Source organism: Sceloporus occidentalis, unplaced genomic scaffold (assembly GCF_023333645.1).
Source record: "Sceloporus occidentalis isolate IW3139 unplaced genomic scaffold, rSceOcc1.0.p SCAF_5, whole genome shotgun sequence".
Lineage (NCBI taxonomy): Eukaryota > Metazoa > Chordata > Lepidosauria > Squamata > Phrynosomatidae > Sceloporus > Sceloporus occidentalis.
In genome coordinates, this window is record NW_028316985.1 from 142213877 (window position 1) to 142231577 (window position 17701).

At 38.2% G+C, this 17701-nt stretch overlaps 1 protein-coding gene across 10 annotated transcripts in view; it reads left to right on the top strand.

Annotated features, from left to right (window-relative positions):
- LRBA (LPS responsive beige-like anchor protein) overlaps positions 1–17701 on the top strand; it is a 430053-nt gene that overhangs the window by 337072 nt on the left and 75280 nt on the right. For all 10 annotated transcript variants that reach the window (XM_089525694.1, XM_089525696.1, XM_089525700.1 and 7 more), the window contains one exon: positions 6000–6152. In XM_089525694.1, the coding sequence (XP_089381820.1) occupies positions 6000–6152 (153 nt within the window). The remainder of the gene's footprint in view (positions 1–5999; positions 6153–17701) is intronic.

Sequence of the window (17701 nt, forward strand, 5' to 3'; positions counted from 1 at the left end):
CAAGTGTCATGTTCTGTTGAAGAACTTAAACAGACCCAGACCTACATAGAAAGAATTTTTAAAATGTCATAATCTGAGAAGTCATAAACTCAAGTTTTATCAGTATGCCAAGTCACCCATCGACCTATGGCAACCCCATGAATTTCATAGGGTTTTCTTAAGCAAGGAATGCTCAGAAATAGTTTGCCAGTTCCTTCCTCTGAAATATAGCCTAAAGAACCTGGTATTCCTTGGTGGTCTCCCATCCAGGTACTAACCAAGGCTGACCATGCTTATTTTCCAAGATCATACATGATCTGATGTACAGATTTTTTTTTTTAGTGAACAAAAAACCAACAAATATACACAGAACCTAGCTGGGGAAAATTATCCCAACAACAAATCTATTTCATTTTGACATTTGGTCCCACACAGTGAAATTAATGAGGTCCCATGCTATTTTGTAGGTAAAACAACATAAAGAAGCTGGACCAATGGCTCAGATGATAAACAGCATCTCCACCTGCTCAAACGTGGAACCACAGCAAGTGCATTTTCACATGATCCTGTTCAGAAGGGACCAAGTAGAGATACTAATGTCATGTGAGGTGGGGGAGATGGAAGGACTTGGTATAAATATCCCTAGAAACATCACTGTAGACCAACCAGAGACTTCATTCAGGAACTCCCAGGGCTAAAGTGGGATGTTAATACAGTGAAATGTATTGGAACAAAAAGAAGCAATGCAAACAACTTTTGAACTCCTTGTCACAGAGAACATTCCTTATTATAGGAAGTAAATAGAGAGGTACAGAAAGTATGGAACAAGAGGAACCCTATCAAAACCATTGCTTGGAAGTCTCTTGATATCACTGACATGAAGATATATACTGAACTGTATATGGAGAAATTATGGAGAAATTATGGCATTCAGGCACAGGGCACTGTCACTTTAAAGCAGTGTTGAACCTGAAGAGATTTTGTGCAGTCACAAGCTTCTTGAAGTTTGACAACAGGGAAGGAAATGAGGGATAAAGACATCAGAACATATGGACTATGTTTGTTAAGCAGCTTTGAACATGCTACACACCAGGCCATTCAGGAATATTGATTACATTCAGCTGTAAGTGCCAATTCATGTATATGCCAAATAAACAAGGAAAATACAGCTAAATGCAGGTGCAGGAAAAAGTGCAGCCTGTAAGCTATGTGTGGTCTCTAAAGACATGTTTGTGCCCCTTAGGGCCTCTGATAGTAAAAAGAAAAGAAAAGATCTTTGGATTCAAATTTTCACAAAAATCCTGTAGCTAGTGGGGAAAAACACCTGATTTAATAGCACTTGCTTCCCTGCTCAATCCGATGTTACACCCTCTCCTCCAGCACCTGGGAAGTGTTGTTAGGTGGTCAGGAGAGGTCCAGAGAAGGAGGGATAGAAGTGGTATTTTCCCGTTTCCATTCTTCCTTACAGACCCCTAAGTTTTACCCTCGACTTATCCATGGGTCTTATCAAAATCCACAAATTTGACCCTGAAACTTTCCCTTGAGTTATACATGAGGTCGACATGTACACGAGTATATACAGTACTCAACTATAAGTCGACCTTATGTATAAGTTGAGGGCAAGTTTTGGGGCCAAAATTATGGATTTTGACATGAGCCATGGATAGGTTAAGTGTAAAACTTGGAGGCTACTACGTATATGCGAGTGGCAAGAGGGAAGCAGAAATCAATACGAGGCTTTATTGTTTCAGCCTTCACTCCCAAGACAGCGAAATGTAGAGGTGGGAGAGGGACTGTTAAACAAACAGCAATCAATCAATCACCAAGAACTCTATCTGTTTGGCTCAGGAAAGAAACTGCATTGGGAAATTTGAAAGAGTTGCTGTCACATTACCATACTGACCCATAAATAAGTCAACCTAGGAGTTTGGGCTCAATTTTAGGGCATACATTTTTAGAATTATAGACGAGTATATATGGTAGGTTCTTCCAGATTCTTATCTCTGACTTCTTTAATTGAGTCTATCCATATAGCATGTGACCTTCCTTTCTTTCTACTTCCCTCCACCTTTACTAACATTATTGTCTTTTTTAATGAGGCATACCCTTGCATGTTACTGCAATGCTAAGACACCTCATTGCATCCTTTGAAGAGAAGCACAACAGGCAACCTGGTAATTTCCCCCCAGTAAATCCAGCTAGCATAAAATTGAAGGCCTCACTCCCACTACCTTTTAAATCGGATCACAAATCAGTTTGAACCAGTTTAAATGACCCTGGTTCGCACTTGAACCGAATTGCTGAAGTGATTTGGGGAGAGGGGCCATGTGTGAGACCCATTTAACCCATGTCTTTTTGATGCTGATTTTTTTCAGCATCTTTTTGGATAAATTGATTCCGTGCAAGTGTGAACCAGATGTGGATCAGAATCGATTTAAATTTGCCCTTTGGCTGTCTGGAGTGGGTCTATTTTGAATTGATTCATTTGTGAATGTGAACCACAAGTGGGTAATTTTATTTCACAAGAAAATACGATTGGGGAAAATGTAGTGTGAAGCATGCTCCGCTGTTGAATCGATCCATTGATTCAGTTCGCAAAGCAATTTATTTATAAGTGGGAATGTGGCCGAAGTATATTTCCATAATGGATGAAGTATGGTGGAGGACTATGTTTTCACCAACTTAGAACTGACAGAAGTTCTGCTAAGTGCTAAGTGAAGACCTAATATAAGTTGGCACTATTAGACATAGTAAGCTATACCCTCCCTATTTACTACTGCAGAAAATTAATGTACAGCAGGTGGGATATAAGCTTCTAAGGACCAATGCAACAATCTATTATCTGTAGAGTGGGCACTACAAGGAAGCTTTATCTAAATCAGTGTCTGATGTCAGTAATGGACTGAATACAGTTGAACACATTGAAACTTGAACCAAATAAGACTATTTAAAGGCAGATCCAAGAATAGGGATCTAACTGGTTCAGTCAAAAGACAGATCGGGAAACCAGTATCACTTTTACTGATTGGGTTTCACACTCTACCTGTATGCACAGGTTTGTAGCTTGGGTGTACTCCTGGGTTCAAACCTAAATCTGCAAGTTTCTGTGACAGCTAGGAGTGCAATTAAAACATTAACTCCACTTGCTCTTGGATATGTTTTGATTTGGTCATGATACAAATACCTGTCATGGTTTTGAGATCAGCAGGAGATACAGAAGTACATTTGATGAGGAAACAAGAGGGTCTATTAGCTGGCAGCTCCCAGACTGTAATATAATTCTGAGTGGGGTTACGCTAGCCCCCTCCATGTTGTCCTTTTATCAGGCAAAAATCTTTATGTTTACACAGCCCTTCAAAATCAAGCTGCCTGATATGGTCAGGGTTTCTGTTGCGATGTGATTAACTTCTTTTTATATGTTAATATAATTTATTGATCTGATTTAAAACTGGCTATTTTAATATTTATAATGGTTTGTTTTATTAGCTTTATTTAAAAAACACCTCTGTTGTATTCCACTTCTGCAACAAAAACAGGACAAAAATCAAACTGTCAATCAAACAAGCAAATTTATTATGGCATGCCATTAGTGTACCATGAAATGAAATGCATGTTTTGCTTGTCCTTCTTAAAAGTAATTATTTTGCCGATTTTAAATAAAATCACATGTAAATTTAGCCATTTTTGTGTGTGGTTTGCCTGGAGTATTGCAGTATAAAATAGCAAAATGGGGACAATTTCTTTGATGCAGTTCTAATAAACCAAATAGTCTGTATGATGCATTCATAGTTGGAATATCAAACCTTGTCTGATGTTTAGCTAATAAGTGAGATGACAATTAAAGTTAAGTCCCCTCTCCATTATTTAAAATTAATTCTACCTACTATTGTTAATTCATTGAATTGGGATACTCCCATTTTATTCATTTAACCCATGAAGTGCCTAAATATTTTTCCCACCGAAAGATTTTAGACATTTCCCAAACTCACTTTTAAGATACTGATTGTATATGGGATGCATAGCCCAGCAGTTTTTCTCACAAGGAGTGAGGTGATAATAGCTTAATTCCTACTTGATTTTTCCTGTCTTTGCTTCAGCAACTCGAGGCTGACCTTGCCCATAATCTGATGACCTGGCATTGCACTCAGCTATTTGGAAAACTGTTCTGGCCATAGTTGACCCTGAGGGTGGTATCTGGAAGACCACTGATCCATTGACCCATGTCAAGAGTGGATTTAGAATCTGATCTACTGGGCCTCTGACATAGTTAGTCACTGAGGCCAATGCATATAATGTGTTTTTCTGCTTATTAAATACAAGCAGTTTCCATTTGTTAAAAGAAAGACCAATTTTACACCAGTTACTTGCTATGAAATCATTCCCTGAACCAATTACAAATATTGGATCTTTCCATACCCGAAGTGCTGATTACAAGAAAATAATAGATTTTGCATAAAAATCTGTTGTTTAGCTTAGCTTAAGAGTGTTTTCATTAGCTAGGACATTCATACAAATTATCATTATACAGTACTATATTTTAAAAATAGAATTTAAATGTTTTTAAAATTAAGAAATTAACTAAAGTAGGAAATCAGTACTAACCAATGAACATTTGCATGGCCTGTATTTTCCAATGTAATGGTATTATGGTGAACACTAGTCTCCTTACTATAAACCAGACTTGCTAACAAGGACCTAGAATTAACTTTGTCTTTATTCCACATATATTATTACTTGAATGTTTAACTAATTAAAATTGTAATAGTTTATTTTAGTTGCTTTAATGCATTTGGATAAATAACCATGGTTTTAAATCACCGTTTTAAATCACAGTATTTTGTGGATATAGAAAGATATTTTCTTGATAAAGTTGAAGCAAAAAACTACACTATTGAGATTTAAAAAATTATTGTGTAATTAGCACTTTTAATATTAAATTGACACCTATTGGTCACCATATTTTTGCTTCTTTTTTTTTATTAACCACACTCTACATTTGCATAAAATGTGTTTAATGCCTATTGAAACAAAGCAACATCAAACTGTAGTTGTAAATCTGGCATGCCCCAGTAATAAAGATAAATCAGTTTACAGACATTTCACTATACAGTATGACCCCTGTATTCACAGGAAATACTGTAATGGCTCCATCCTGTGTAATCCTGGGATTTGTAGCTTTTTGTGTGCTCCAGAGCTCATAGACAGATTAGGCTAAATATCTCACAAAACTACAAATCTCAGAATTCCACAACATCGAGCCAGGGCAGTTAAAGGGGTGTCAAACTGTATTTTTTATGCAGTGCAGATGCAGCCAAAGGTACACAACAATAACAATAAACTGCTGAGTTGGGTGTACTAGGCATTGGAGATGGTACTAGAGAGAGTAAATATAAGGACATCTGAGTGTATCAAAATGAGAGCATAGAGAATGGGAACATATTTTTATTAGCACTTTGAAATGGGAGCTATCTTAGGTATTTCATTAGTGGTGAATGAAGTAGGGTGAATCTTTTACAATATCCACTAATAGTGTACATTAGAATGCATTTTAACATGGGAATTAAGAAAAGGATTGAGAAAAATGTGAGTGGCATAATATGAATTTGAAATGTTTGCATTTGTTATTATTAATTTGTGTAATACATATTCATTACATTATTAATGAATGCTTGCTTTTGTTGTTCAAATAGTGTTGTTGTTTTACCTACTTACAATTCAACAGCACATTGCCTATGTTTCTAGAAAATAAAAATATCAGATTTTTTAAAAAAAGAAATTATTTCATTCTTCATTCCATAATTTTTAATTCATTTTAATTTTACATATTAGTATTGTTCAGTATCTGCTGGATATAGTACTGAGTGAATGTTAGATCACTGACAAAGCCGAAATGATAGCAAAATGTTTGAAATATCTTTCCATACATTTCTTCTGTCTCTTATTAATATTAGTGTGTACATAATTGGGATACCTCTAGAAACCCAATTTATAACATGTCACTGCTTTTCATTTCCATATAGGAGCTTATTCCTGAATTTTATTATCTCCCTGAGATGTTTGTCAACTCCAATAATTACAGTCTTGGAGTGATGGACGATGGAACAGTTGTGTCTGATGTTGAACTTCCACCATGGGCCAAAACCCCAGAAGAATTTGTTCGCCTGAACAGATTGGTAAGATAGCAATCAACTATTGTGTGTGATAAGAACTGGTGCTTGAAATGTTTTCCCCGAGAGAATTAGATTTGTCCTTTTGTTCTGTGCAAAGCTTGAATTTATGTAGGCTGGGAATGAAAGAGCTACTTTAGGGTTTAGGAATACCTAACGCATGTGTTTTTTTTAAAAAAAACAACATAAAACAGTAGACCATCATACTTATTTTCATTATCAGTTTATTATGAAAGTGCAAGATGTATGACTACATTTACTTGGTTTTTCTTAGTGTTTAAACATAACTGTTCTAATGCTTTCTTGGCCCAGTGGTCAGATTTATTCTTAGGCATTTCTTGCTTTTCAGATTTACAGTTACTGAAACTGCTCCTGTCCCTGCTAGAGTAGTGAGAGAGGCAACATTTGCATGTCTTTACATATCACATAAGGCTTTTGATTAGTACCACTTCTGAAGGAAGTTACAATTCCTATGTATGTTAACTATAGCACATTAAAAGAGTGGAAGTTCAAAGCTTCCTCTTTGTACCTGCCACTTCACTTGGGCTTTTATTTGTTAAAGACTGGTACTTTTCATGCACTCATGAAATCTAGCACTTGAACTATTTTCCCACAGTGTTATTCTGAAAACAGATGATGCTTTCAGGTTAAAAAAGAGAGAGAGAGCGAGAGAGAGAGAGAGAGAAGAGAGAGAGTGAGAGAGAGAGAGAGAGAGAGAGAGCTTTTTTACCTACTTTTGCACTAAGGGTACCATTGTCATGTGGTCTAGTGATTTGCTGGTAGATACTTAATTGGTCCTAGTCTTATCAAATATATTTTCCCTCTAAATATTTTGTATTATGTATCCTATTTTCAGTTATTCTCATCTCACACAATAACAAATCACAAGTCCAAAAGTTCTTTAATCTGGGTTGATTCTTGTTATTAATATCTGAAAGACCGTGGAAGGTCTTATTTATTGCAATTCTTTACCCAGTTATCTAGGAGTAAACTGTTTATTGGATTTTAATAAAAAAAAATTAAAATAAACCGGTGTGGTACAAACTAAATACAGAAAAGCAGTTCAATCTGTATTAAGAATAATGAAATATAACAACATACTTACCATAGAACAAACAAATGCTCATTGAATTTTCACTTCCCCCAGACCATGTTTATATCCATAGAACTACTAAAACATAGGAGCAAACATACTAATTAAAAAAATATCAAACACCTTGTCACTGACTGATAAAATATAATGCTGCAGGTCTGGGCCTCACAACTTTCTTCCTTTCCACTGGATTCTGTTCTGGGTTCTCCACTGGTGTCCTTGCTCTTGAATGTAAAGCTATGCTTATGTTAAGAGGTCTGTATGCACAGTGCACACTCCAGTGTTTGAGTTTTCAGCAAGCCTTAGGTTTAGGTCAAAATTGTAATTTAAATAATCTGAGGTGTGGATATAAACATGCTCTGAGGGGAGTGAGAATTCAATGAGCATTTGTTTGTTTGTGGTTTTTATTTATTATACCGCTTTTCAAATTGCCCTTCTAAAATCCCAAATGGGTCAAAAATACTGTTAAGCGTGGTAGCTTTGTCCCAAAGATCCCCAGACCCTCTACACAGCTCCAAAACTAATCTCCCCACAAGTGGCTGAAAGTACAGTCACTCTTCCTAACTCGCGGATCTGGGATCCGCACCCTCGAATATCCGTGGAGAGGGGACCTCCACTATTTTCAGTGATGTATGCATGGGGGTGCCCCCATTCAAGCCTAGGAGGCTTGAATATGCATGAGCCTCTGTTTTTGCAAGGGGGGGGGGGTCCAGAACGGATCCCCACAAAAATGGAGGGTCAACTGTAATCTGTAAAATGATATGACATATTTGACATCTAAGGCAGATCAATTTTTAAAATAATCCTCCTGCAACAAAATTATTTTCAGTAATATTTATGAAATTAAACAAATAAGAACAATGGCCAGAAACTTCATTGAACTTTGCATGTACAATTATACTAGTAAAAATACATTGATAAACTGTAAACCTTGTATTTTCTTCCTTGCCTTTCTTTAATATTAGTTCCAAGTCCAAGTCTAGCAGAGTGGTGTCATGTACATATCTTAATGAGCCTTCATCCAGTTTTCACATCTCCTTTCTCCAAGTTTATCCAGTTTTCTGTGTAGTATGTTTAGATAGGATGATAAAATGCAGCCTTGCCTGACTCCTTTGCCAATAGTAAACTGTTCCGTTACTTTGTATTTTGACATGACAGTGGCCTCTTGTCCTGAGTATAAGCTATGTACCAAAAAATAAAAAACAAATGTGGTACATCGATTTCTTTAATAGCAATCCATAGATTTTCATGTGCAACACAAGCAAAGGCTTTGCTATCATCTATAAAGCATTGGCTGATTTTCTTTTGAAATTCTTAGATGTGTTCTGTTATCCAATGTTGGTTTGCAATATTATCCCTAGTTCCTCTTTCTTTTCTGAACCAAGCTTGGACATCTGGAATTTTTCAAGCCACATATAGTCAATATATCTATATCTATATATAGATAATTTAACCGTCACTTTCTCGCTTTGGAGAGTAATGCAATGCCCTGTTGATTAATGAGATCCCTGGTGTCTTCTTTCTTGGGGAATGGCTATTGAGTATTTTTAGTCTGTGGGCTATTGCTTTGTTTTCCATATTTATTGGCAATTTGTAGTTAGAATTCAAGAGAATTCTATAGCGGTTGAAACAGCTCTGTTGGTATGCCATCTATTCCTGGTGATTTATTTCTCCAAAGTGCCTTGAGTTCAAGTTTGATTTCACTTTTTAAAATAGTGGATTCATCTTCAAATGGTTCTTCCTTGAATGAATCTGTCATGCTTTTATCTCTTTCACATAGTTCTTCAGTATATTGTTTCCATCATTTTTTTAATTTTTTCTTTATCATATAGTGTGTTCTCCTGATGGTCATATAACATCCCAACTCTTGGTTTAAATTTCCCTTTGATTTCTCAGATTTTGTGGAAGAGGCCTTTTGTAATATCTTTTTTGTTGTCTTTTCTTTCTCTGCATTGACTAATATAATACAATCCGTCCTCCACGGATTCTTTATCCATGGATTCAAGCATTCAGGGCTTGAAAATATTTTTAAAAATATAAATTCCAAAAAGCAAACCTTGATTTTGCCATTTTATGTAAGGGACACCATTTTACTATGCCATTGTATTTAATGAAACTTTAGCATTACACATTTTGGTATCCACAGGGGGTCCCTGAACCACACCCCAGCAGATAACAAGGGGCCACTGTAGTTGTCTTTGTTCCTCCACACAAGTTGCTGAACAGGCATGCTCAAGCATTTGATCCTGTTTTTGTCACCTTTTTCTTTTGCTGCTTGTCTACCATTAACTGTTTGACAAGTTTCATCTGTCATCCAGTGAAACTTTTTTTGTTTCTTCTTGGCTGCAGATAGTATTTTTTCTTCCTTCATAGTGTCCCTGACTTCAGTATAGAGTTTTTTGACTTCCAGTCAATTAGGGCTAATAGTTCAAATCTATTTTTACATATCTTTACATTCTACAGGGATGTTCTTCAGGTTGCATTTTGACATGATGATTGATTTAGTCTCCTTTTTTAGCTTTACTCTAATTTTTTGATATTGGCAATTAATGGTTGGTGCCGCCATCGGATCCTGGTCTTGCTTTTGTAGAGAGAATGGAACTTCTCTCTGTACTGCTTCCAATTATGTAATCTATTTGATTTCTATATTAGCTATCAGACAACATCCACTTATACTTTGGTTTCTTTGGTTGCCTAAAGAATGTGCTTGTAGTGAACAAACTGTTGGCCTTATGTGGTTCAGTCCGTGGCTGCCTTGGTTTTTTTTCTTGACCCTAGGCTAAATTCTCCAAGAATCTTTGGTTCAGCTGTTTTTTCCCTTTGTGTTCTATTTGCCTATGATTATCAACATATCCTGTTTGGGTGTGTGATCAGTTTCTTCCTGGATTCCAGCATTAGAGTCTTTCAATTTCTTTTTCTTCTGCCTCTATAGGTGAGGCACAATCTTGGATTTTGATTATATTGTCCTTTTAAAAAAATCATGAAATCTTCAAATTCAATCTGGTTAATGGCCCTAGAGTTGTTGTGTACTTTCAAGTAATTTCTCAATGGTCATTCTAAGGCAACCCTAACATGGTTTTTCTTGGCAGAATTTGTTTTTCTCTCTAAAAATGAGAGAGTCTGACTTGCCCGAGGACACACTGTCAATTTCCATGGCTGAGCAGGGATTCAGACCCTGGTCTCCCAGTGTCCTAGTGCAGCACTCAAGCCACTACACCACATTGGTAGAACACCTAGAATCTACATTTAATCTGACCAGCCCAGTCATATGAGAGTCCTACAAGTGCCTTGAATATGTCTCCTCCCCGCGAAAAACAACAACACCAACCCCTCTTGAAATCTCCATTTGCTCATCATGCTGCAGTAAAGAAAAGATGCTGACTACCTCTTCATACACTTCTATCCATGATTATCCAAACTGCCAATTAAAAGAAAAGAAAAGAATCTATAGTAGTTCTACTCCCAATACTGCATTTCTCCCCCATTTGAGAACTACTGGTTTCTTACCCCCCCCCCCCAAACTCCATTTTCACATTTGCTGCAACATAGGACTACTTGCTTTGAGGACATATAGGGCCTGAACAGACAGGCCAAAATAAAGCTGCTTTGGTTCACTTTGGAGGTATGCTGTTTAAATGACACACATATCTTAAGAGGACAGAAGCTGCGCCAAAACTGCGCTCCAGTCCTTAGGACTGGAGTGTGGCTTTGGTACGACTTCTGGCCTCTTAGGACGCATGCAGCGTTTAAACAGCATACCTCCAAAGTGACCTGAAGCAACTTTATTTTGGCCTGTCTGTTCTAGCCCATAGTTTCATTTTCAAAAGGAAGCAGCACCTACCACCCCACCCCTCTCTCCCTTTCTTTTCTCTCTTGTTCAAGGAAATTCCAAGGAGGGGAGTGGGGGAGGTAGGGGAGAAGATTAGTTTGCCTTGAGGTAGGCTACAGATAGAATCATAGAGTTGGAAGAGACCGCAAAGGCCATCCAATCCAACCCCCTGCCATGCAGGAAATCTCAATCAAAGCATTCCCGACAGATGGCCATCCAGCCTCTGTTTAAAGACCTCTAAGGACGGAGACTCTCCTTCTTACACTCCGAGGGGGTGTGTTCCACTGTCAAACAGCCCTTACTGTCTGGAAGTTCCTCCTAATGTTGAGGTGGAATCTCTTTTCCTAGAGCTTGCATCCATTGCTCCAGGTCCTAGTCTCTGCAGCAGCAGAAAACAAGCTAGCTCCCTCTTCAATGTGACATCCCTTCAAGTATTTAAACAGGGCTGCTTGCTGCTCAATTTTCATTCCTCGCAGTGAGCTCTTCTTCCCCTTTTTGATGTCTCAGTGAGCGAGGGGAGAAGGAAGAGCCACTCTTGGAATCCAGTTGCTTCGCCTCTGGGGTGGAATGGACCCCTATCCTGTTTTGATCTGCCATTAGGCATCACTACCAGTTACATCAGGCATGCCAGTTTGGCCCACTAGGATGGCAGGTGCAAAAAATGCCTCCCACATCCTCTCCCATTGCCCACCCCTGAGCTAGATGTCGAACTACTTTCCTGGATGTTGTGTCATCTTTCTTTTTTTGTCCTTGGGGCAAAATTATCCTCAAGTATCCCTTTAGAAGCAATTGAGGGGAAGGGACTTCCCCTGCAGAAATTACATAGTGGTCAGCGACTCTTGCTTTCATGTCTTTCTGTTCCTCTTTCTGTCCCTCAAAGCAATATGAACTTCAAGAAGCCCTAAGAAGTAAAAGCTGAAACTTTTCATATATCCCTGATGCTCTGATTTGAGTGATACAGATATTATCTCCAGTTAGAGATCATAGTTGGATCTATTGCTTTGAGTCCCATTTGGGGGGGGAGTGGGGTACAAACAATAAGTAAGTAAGTAAGGCGGGTTACAGACTGCCAAAAAGCGGCGGTCTGCCGCCGCTGCCGGTTGCTGCATCCGGGAACCGCAGCAGCCAAACGGCGTGGTTCCTGGACGCAGCAAAGAAGGAGCGTGAAAGTCGCGCTCCTTCCTGGGCCCCGGATGTGACGCCGCGAGGCGCTATCATGGCGTCATATCCGGGGCGCAACGTGCGGATGCAGAGCATCCGCTACGTCAAGATGGCGGCAGCTGTGTGGAACAGCCACCGCCATTTCATACGGACTCAGTCTGTGCTAGGGATAGGGGCGTCTGGAAGAGACGCCCCTTTCTAATCCTAGCACGGACTGAGTCCATCCTAGGGTGCCCGTCTGTAACGGGCCTTAGTAAGTAAGTAAGTAAATAAATAATGAAGTGTCCCCTCAGACATGTATTACTAAATAACAGTGTCTCTATAGTGATGGGCTATATTCATTTTTTCCACTGTAGGAAAATACAGTAACGTTAGATGAGCTTTGGGTCATGATGTGGAGGTCATGATGAAGCCATCTTACTGAAGTAAGCATATTGACATTTATTTAGTTCCTGCATGGGAAGCTACTTATCAGAAATCTCATATATGCTTTGAAGTCCTTGATAGAAGAAAAGCAGGATTGTAAAAAATGGAAATGAATATTACATACATGGCATAAATAGGTAGTGCTTGCTTCATATTTCAGCACCATCATTCTTTGACTTTCTTTCCTTAATTAACAGTGGTCCAAAACACACTGCAGAAATAATCCAATTTGAGACCGATTTAACTGCCCTGGCTTATTGCTAGGAAATCCTCAGAATTGTAGTTTATTTTGGCACTAGAGCTCTCTGACAAAGAAGGCTAAACACTTCACAAAACTACAGTTTCCAGAATTCCCAAGCTCTGAGCCAGGGCAGTTTAAGTGGTCTCAAACTGGATTATTTCTGCAGTGTTTTGGCCCAGTGACCTTTGGTATAGTATATTGTCACAGTTTTTTTATTCTCAAACACATATAGACCTAATTATCATGAGATAGCTCTATTATGCTATAGACAAGGATAGTCTACATATATAACATTTTACCAGTGACTTTTTCCTTAGACAATTTTTTAATATTGAGCCCAAAGGAAGCATAATAATATAAACACTTATATAATGTTATATTCTGAATTTATACAAAATTCAAAATATGTTGTACTTTTGTCATTATATATTATCAATGACTATATTAGTCCACTGCCTCATTACTATTTCAGATGATAAAAATGAAAGTATTGAGTAAAACTACAAAAACATCTTTATATTTTAATACTTGGAGAAAGAATGATTCATAATAACACAGCAGAAGTTAGTCACTAAAATTTGCCCATACATTACATCCTTGCGACTTTCTAGATCACAATAAATTATGATAGTAGTTTTAAGTGCCCATTTGGTAAGCTATCACATGTAGATTCCTTTCAGTTCTCTCTGCAGAGTTTTCTGCAATGATTGGACCTCATAAAATGCACACTGCTTTGATCTGTGACCTTTTTGTGGTGCTAATCGGGTTCCTGATATCATTATACCTTGCTCATTAATCATATTTCCTACATCCCATCAGCCAACTAGACAGCAAACCCCTCTGTTTCAGCCCAGTGCCTGGCAGGTTTCTGCTTTTCCAGATTATTACACTGTGATACTTTGGCTTCTCATAACCAGACCCGCATCAAGCTGTGTACTACAATTAAAATCAGATGGTCCTCAGGTTGAACAGGGATATAGTGTTGCAGCTGTCTGTCTCTTATTGGAATAGACCAGCAAGAGGAACAGATGATCTATAGAACAGTACATAATAACAGATTGTACAGTACCAGGTCAATAGCAGGGGTTCGCAATGCTAATTGGCAGACATACTTATTTTACTGTGACTCGCCATATTAAAAATAACATACAAGAGGCAATTTCATTAAAGCAGGTTATATATATATCCAGTGTCTTTGTTTTCATGGGCAGAAAAAGGAAAACAATGTGAGTATGATGAGCTTTTATGATATAAATGTTTTAATAGATATAAGTTGTAATTCATAACACTGTGACTTTTAAATCAATAATTAAAACAACCAATATAGAAAAACACTGCTTTTTTTTTAAAACCAAAAGATGTAAGTATCTATATATATTTCTCAATAATTATCTGTACAACCATTATTCCTGGATATCCCACCTGAGCGAATCCCACTTTAAGGTAAGTAAAGATATCATTGGAGTTTATCTACCTCTTCATACACTTCTATCCATGATTATCCAAACTGCCAATTAAAAGAAAAGAAAAGAATCTATAGTAGTTCTACTCCCAATACTGCATTTCTCCCCCATTCTTGTTGGAGGAAGTTAATAACATCAGTCCAATCCTTTTTGTAAATATTCATTAATTCATTTTGGAGACCTCTTGAAAGCTTATCCATCTCCATCATATCCAGGGGCTTGTAGATCCATTCTTCTTTCGAAGGGATCAACTTTGATTTCCAGTAGTGCGCATATATTATTCTAGCTGCTGATAACATGTAAAAAATTATTTTACCATATCTTTTTTCCAAGTTTGAATCAATTACATTAAGTAAAAATACATCAGGTGAAAGTCTAAGACTTAAATCAAGATTTTTTTTATTTCAAAATAAATCAATTTCCAATTTTTTTTTTTTTGCCTTTTCACATGTCCACCACATATGATACAGCTATCCTTGAACTTTCCCACATTTTCAACAGATATTATTACTATTATTATACATTTTACTAATTCTTACCGGAGTCAAATACCACAGAAATTTTTTTTATAATAACTTTCTTTGCTACTTTGATTGCTTCAACAAAAGCATAAAAAACTAAGGGGCTCGACAGACCGCCCCTTTCTTAGCCGGATTGGGGACATGGCAACCTCACGCCATAGCTCTGATCCAGCCTTTTTGCACCCTCAAAATGGCACCATAGCCATGGCAGCACAGCTCCTTTGGCATTGTGTCTTCTGGACACACCGTGCACTGTGTGGAGTAGTGCGTGGCATCAGGGCACCCTGGAGGGGTGGAGTCGAGTGTGTGTCATGTGGACGCAACACCCTGACTCTGCCTCCTCTTTCAGGACAGTCTTTAAAGGGCTTAAATTAGAGGAGCAGCTTCTAAAAAAAAGTATAATCACAAAGAGGAGAGTAGTTCAGAAGGCACTAAATCCTTTTGGATATGATTGCCCTGTTGGTGTGTACTGCCCAGTTGGTTTGTCATTCAGTGTTGCCAGTGGCTGCCATATTTCTGTCCATCATTTTGATGACTGTTGGTATTGCTTGTATGATTATCATGATAGAGATTCGGTGTATGTAGGAGAGTTTCATAACCTGACTGTAAAGAGGAGGAGAGGAAGAAGAAGAACTACCTGGTACAGACGGCGCTTTGTGCTGGCCTGGAGCCAGTTTTAGGACTCCGTAGGGCTGGGCATCTATATGTGCCCAGCCCTACTTTTGGCACCCGTGTGCCATCTTGCTGCGCCCCCATCCACACAGTGTGTGCGATGATAACGTGCGGGCATCTGAGCACCCAAACGGCACCCTCCGGAAGTGGCGGCATCATGACACGTGAGCACCATGATGATGCCCTTAAAAAGAAGCTTCCAAGAGCGGCTCCATTTTAGAGAGTGTGTAGGTGCCGCGCTGTGCGGCTGGCGCGGCACTGACAACTGGCAAAAACGGGTGGCATGGAGCCACCCTTATGTATCTCCCCATAGCTAGCAAGCCGCACTATTTATTCAGGGGATAAACCCATTCAAAGCTGAATTGGGAAAACTTTTGTTTGCTTGGTTGAAAGACTTTGGTTCAACTACAGTTCAGGGATGTAGCCAAGGGGGAGTCCTGACCCCCCCCCTTCCATTAGATACAATGAATGGAGTGCACACCAGTTTATTATAATGGTGGCACTTAGTCTGGACCCCGCTTCCCAAAATCCTGGCTATGTCTCTGTACAGTTCCAATTTATTAAAATCTATGCTTTGCATCCGGTTTTTTACATTAACCTGAGTCAACAACCTTGCTGAAATATCCTGACCTACTTGAACTTTGTGAACAGGGTTTACACACAGACCCACATGATGCACAATCTAGCCTTGAAGTTTTCATAGTATGGGGGCCAGATATTGTACTTCAATATTTAGATTTAAAATACATTTTTCAGTGTTCCAGATACTGCTCTGAGATACATTAGGTAGATTTTTTTTTTGTTCTGAGCGTATTCCTTCATGGCCAAGCGTTACACTGATCAGCAAATGTTTGGTTCTTATCATGGCTCTTTAAATGTAATCAGATTTGATGCGTATTTCTTTATTTTTCTAAGTCTCTTTTGGTTAAATGCTGTCTTGCTGTAATCCTTTCATAAAATAATTAGCTTTTTGTATTCTAAATTTGTAGTCATTATCCTTTCGTTTGAGTTAATACTAGTTAGGCATCTTGTATAATCTATGCACATTTCTTATTATGAACCCTCTCTAACTATGTAGATTAGACTCACATACACTGTGAATATGATTACAGGGCCACAAGAGCATTTAATTACCGTTCTGCATTAAAAACAACAGCAACAGCAAGATAGAAATGATTATAAATGATGCAAGTGGAATCCTGTTTCAGTTTGGGTAATCACAAAGGGATGCACATGTTACATTGGAAAGCACAGGACTCAAGGTTGTTTAGGTTTCATCCTAGAAAGGTGAGACTTTCTTTCAAATAGTCTAAGCCTATTGGATTTCTGATCCCTCATCCTAGAATTTAAAGGGGAAAAGTTGGGCTGCCGGGCTGTGTTATTCAGATATGTTTTCTCAGTTTTATATAACGGGAGTTTACAATTTTTCACTCTGATACTTGGCTCAAGCATTCTGAATCCTGGTCTTAAAGTGGTATCAGATATGTTCTTGGAGACTTATGCTTCTTGAAGACTTATATTGAGTAAAGGCATTCCCTTTTGGAGAGGGTTCCTGAGTCTGAGACTTTTTGGGACTAAATGCAGGGAACAACTGAGAGTGCTTCCATGTTCCTGGGGGAACATGGTTATTTGGCTGCACTGAATGTTCATTATGAGCACATGAGGTCTATCAAGCCCCCTGTTGGTATGTGTCCCTTGGTGCAGTGTTTCTAAGTGCAGAGCTTTACCAGACAGGAATAAAGAGCAGTTATTCTCTTATAGAGAAAAAAAATAGACAGATGGATTTAGTGATATCACGCAGTAAAACCTTTTTGACTTTATTTTTTTTGGTGGGGGGAGAACAGCTTTTGCTCCCCTCACTATCTATCACTAGCACAATTTCCCTCTGTTAATATTTCATTATATTTAGGCATGGGTCACATTATTTTTTAATTCATTTATTACTTTTGTGATTTACATGCATATTTTTCTGTTTCCCATCTTTCCCCATCTTTAGTCTTTCTCTGCTTTCCCCCTCTACAATTGCTAATCTTTTCAATTTCTCACCTCCAGTTCTTCTATGATCTCTCTTGTAAGTTAAATTTATCATCATACAGGCCCTCTTTATCTTCATTTTTTGGCTACTTCCTTAATCCCTGAAGATTTTTAC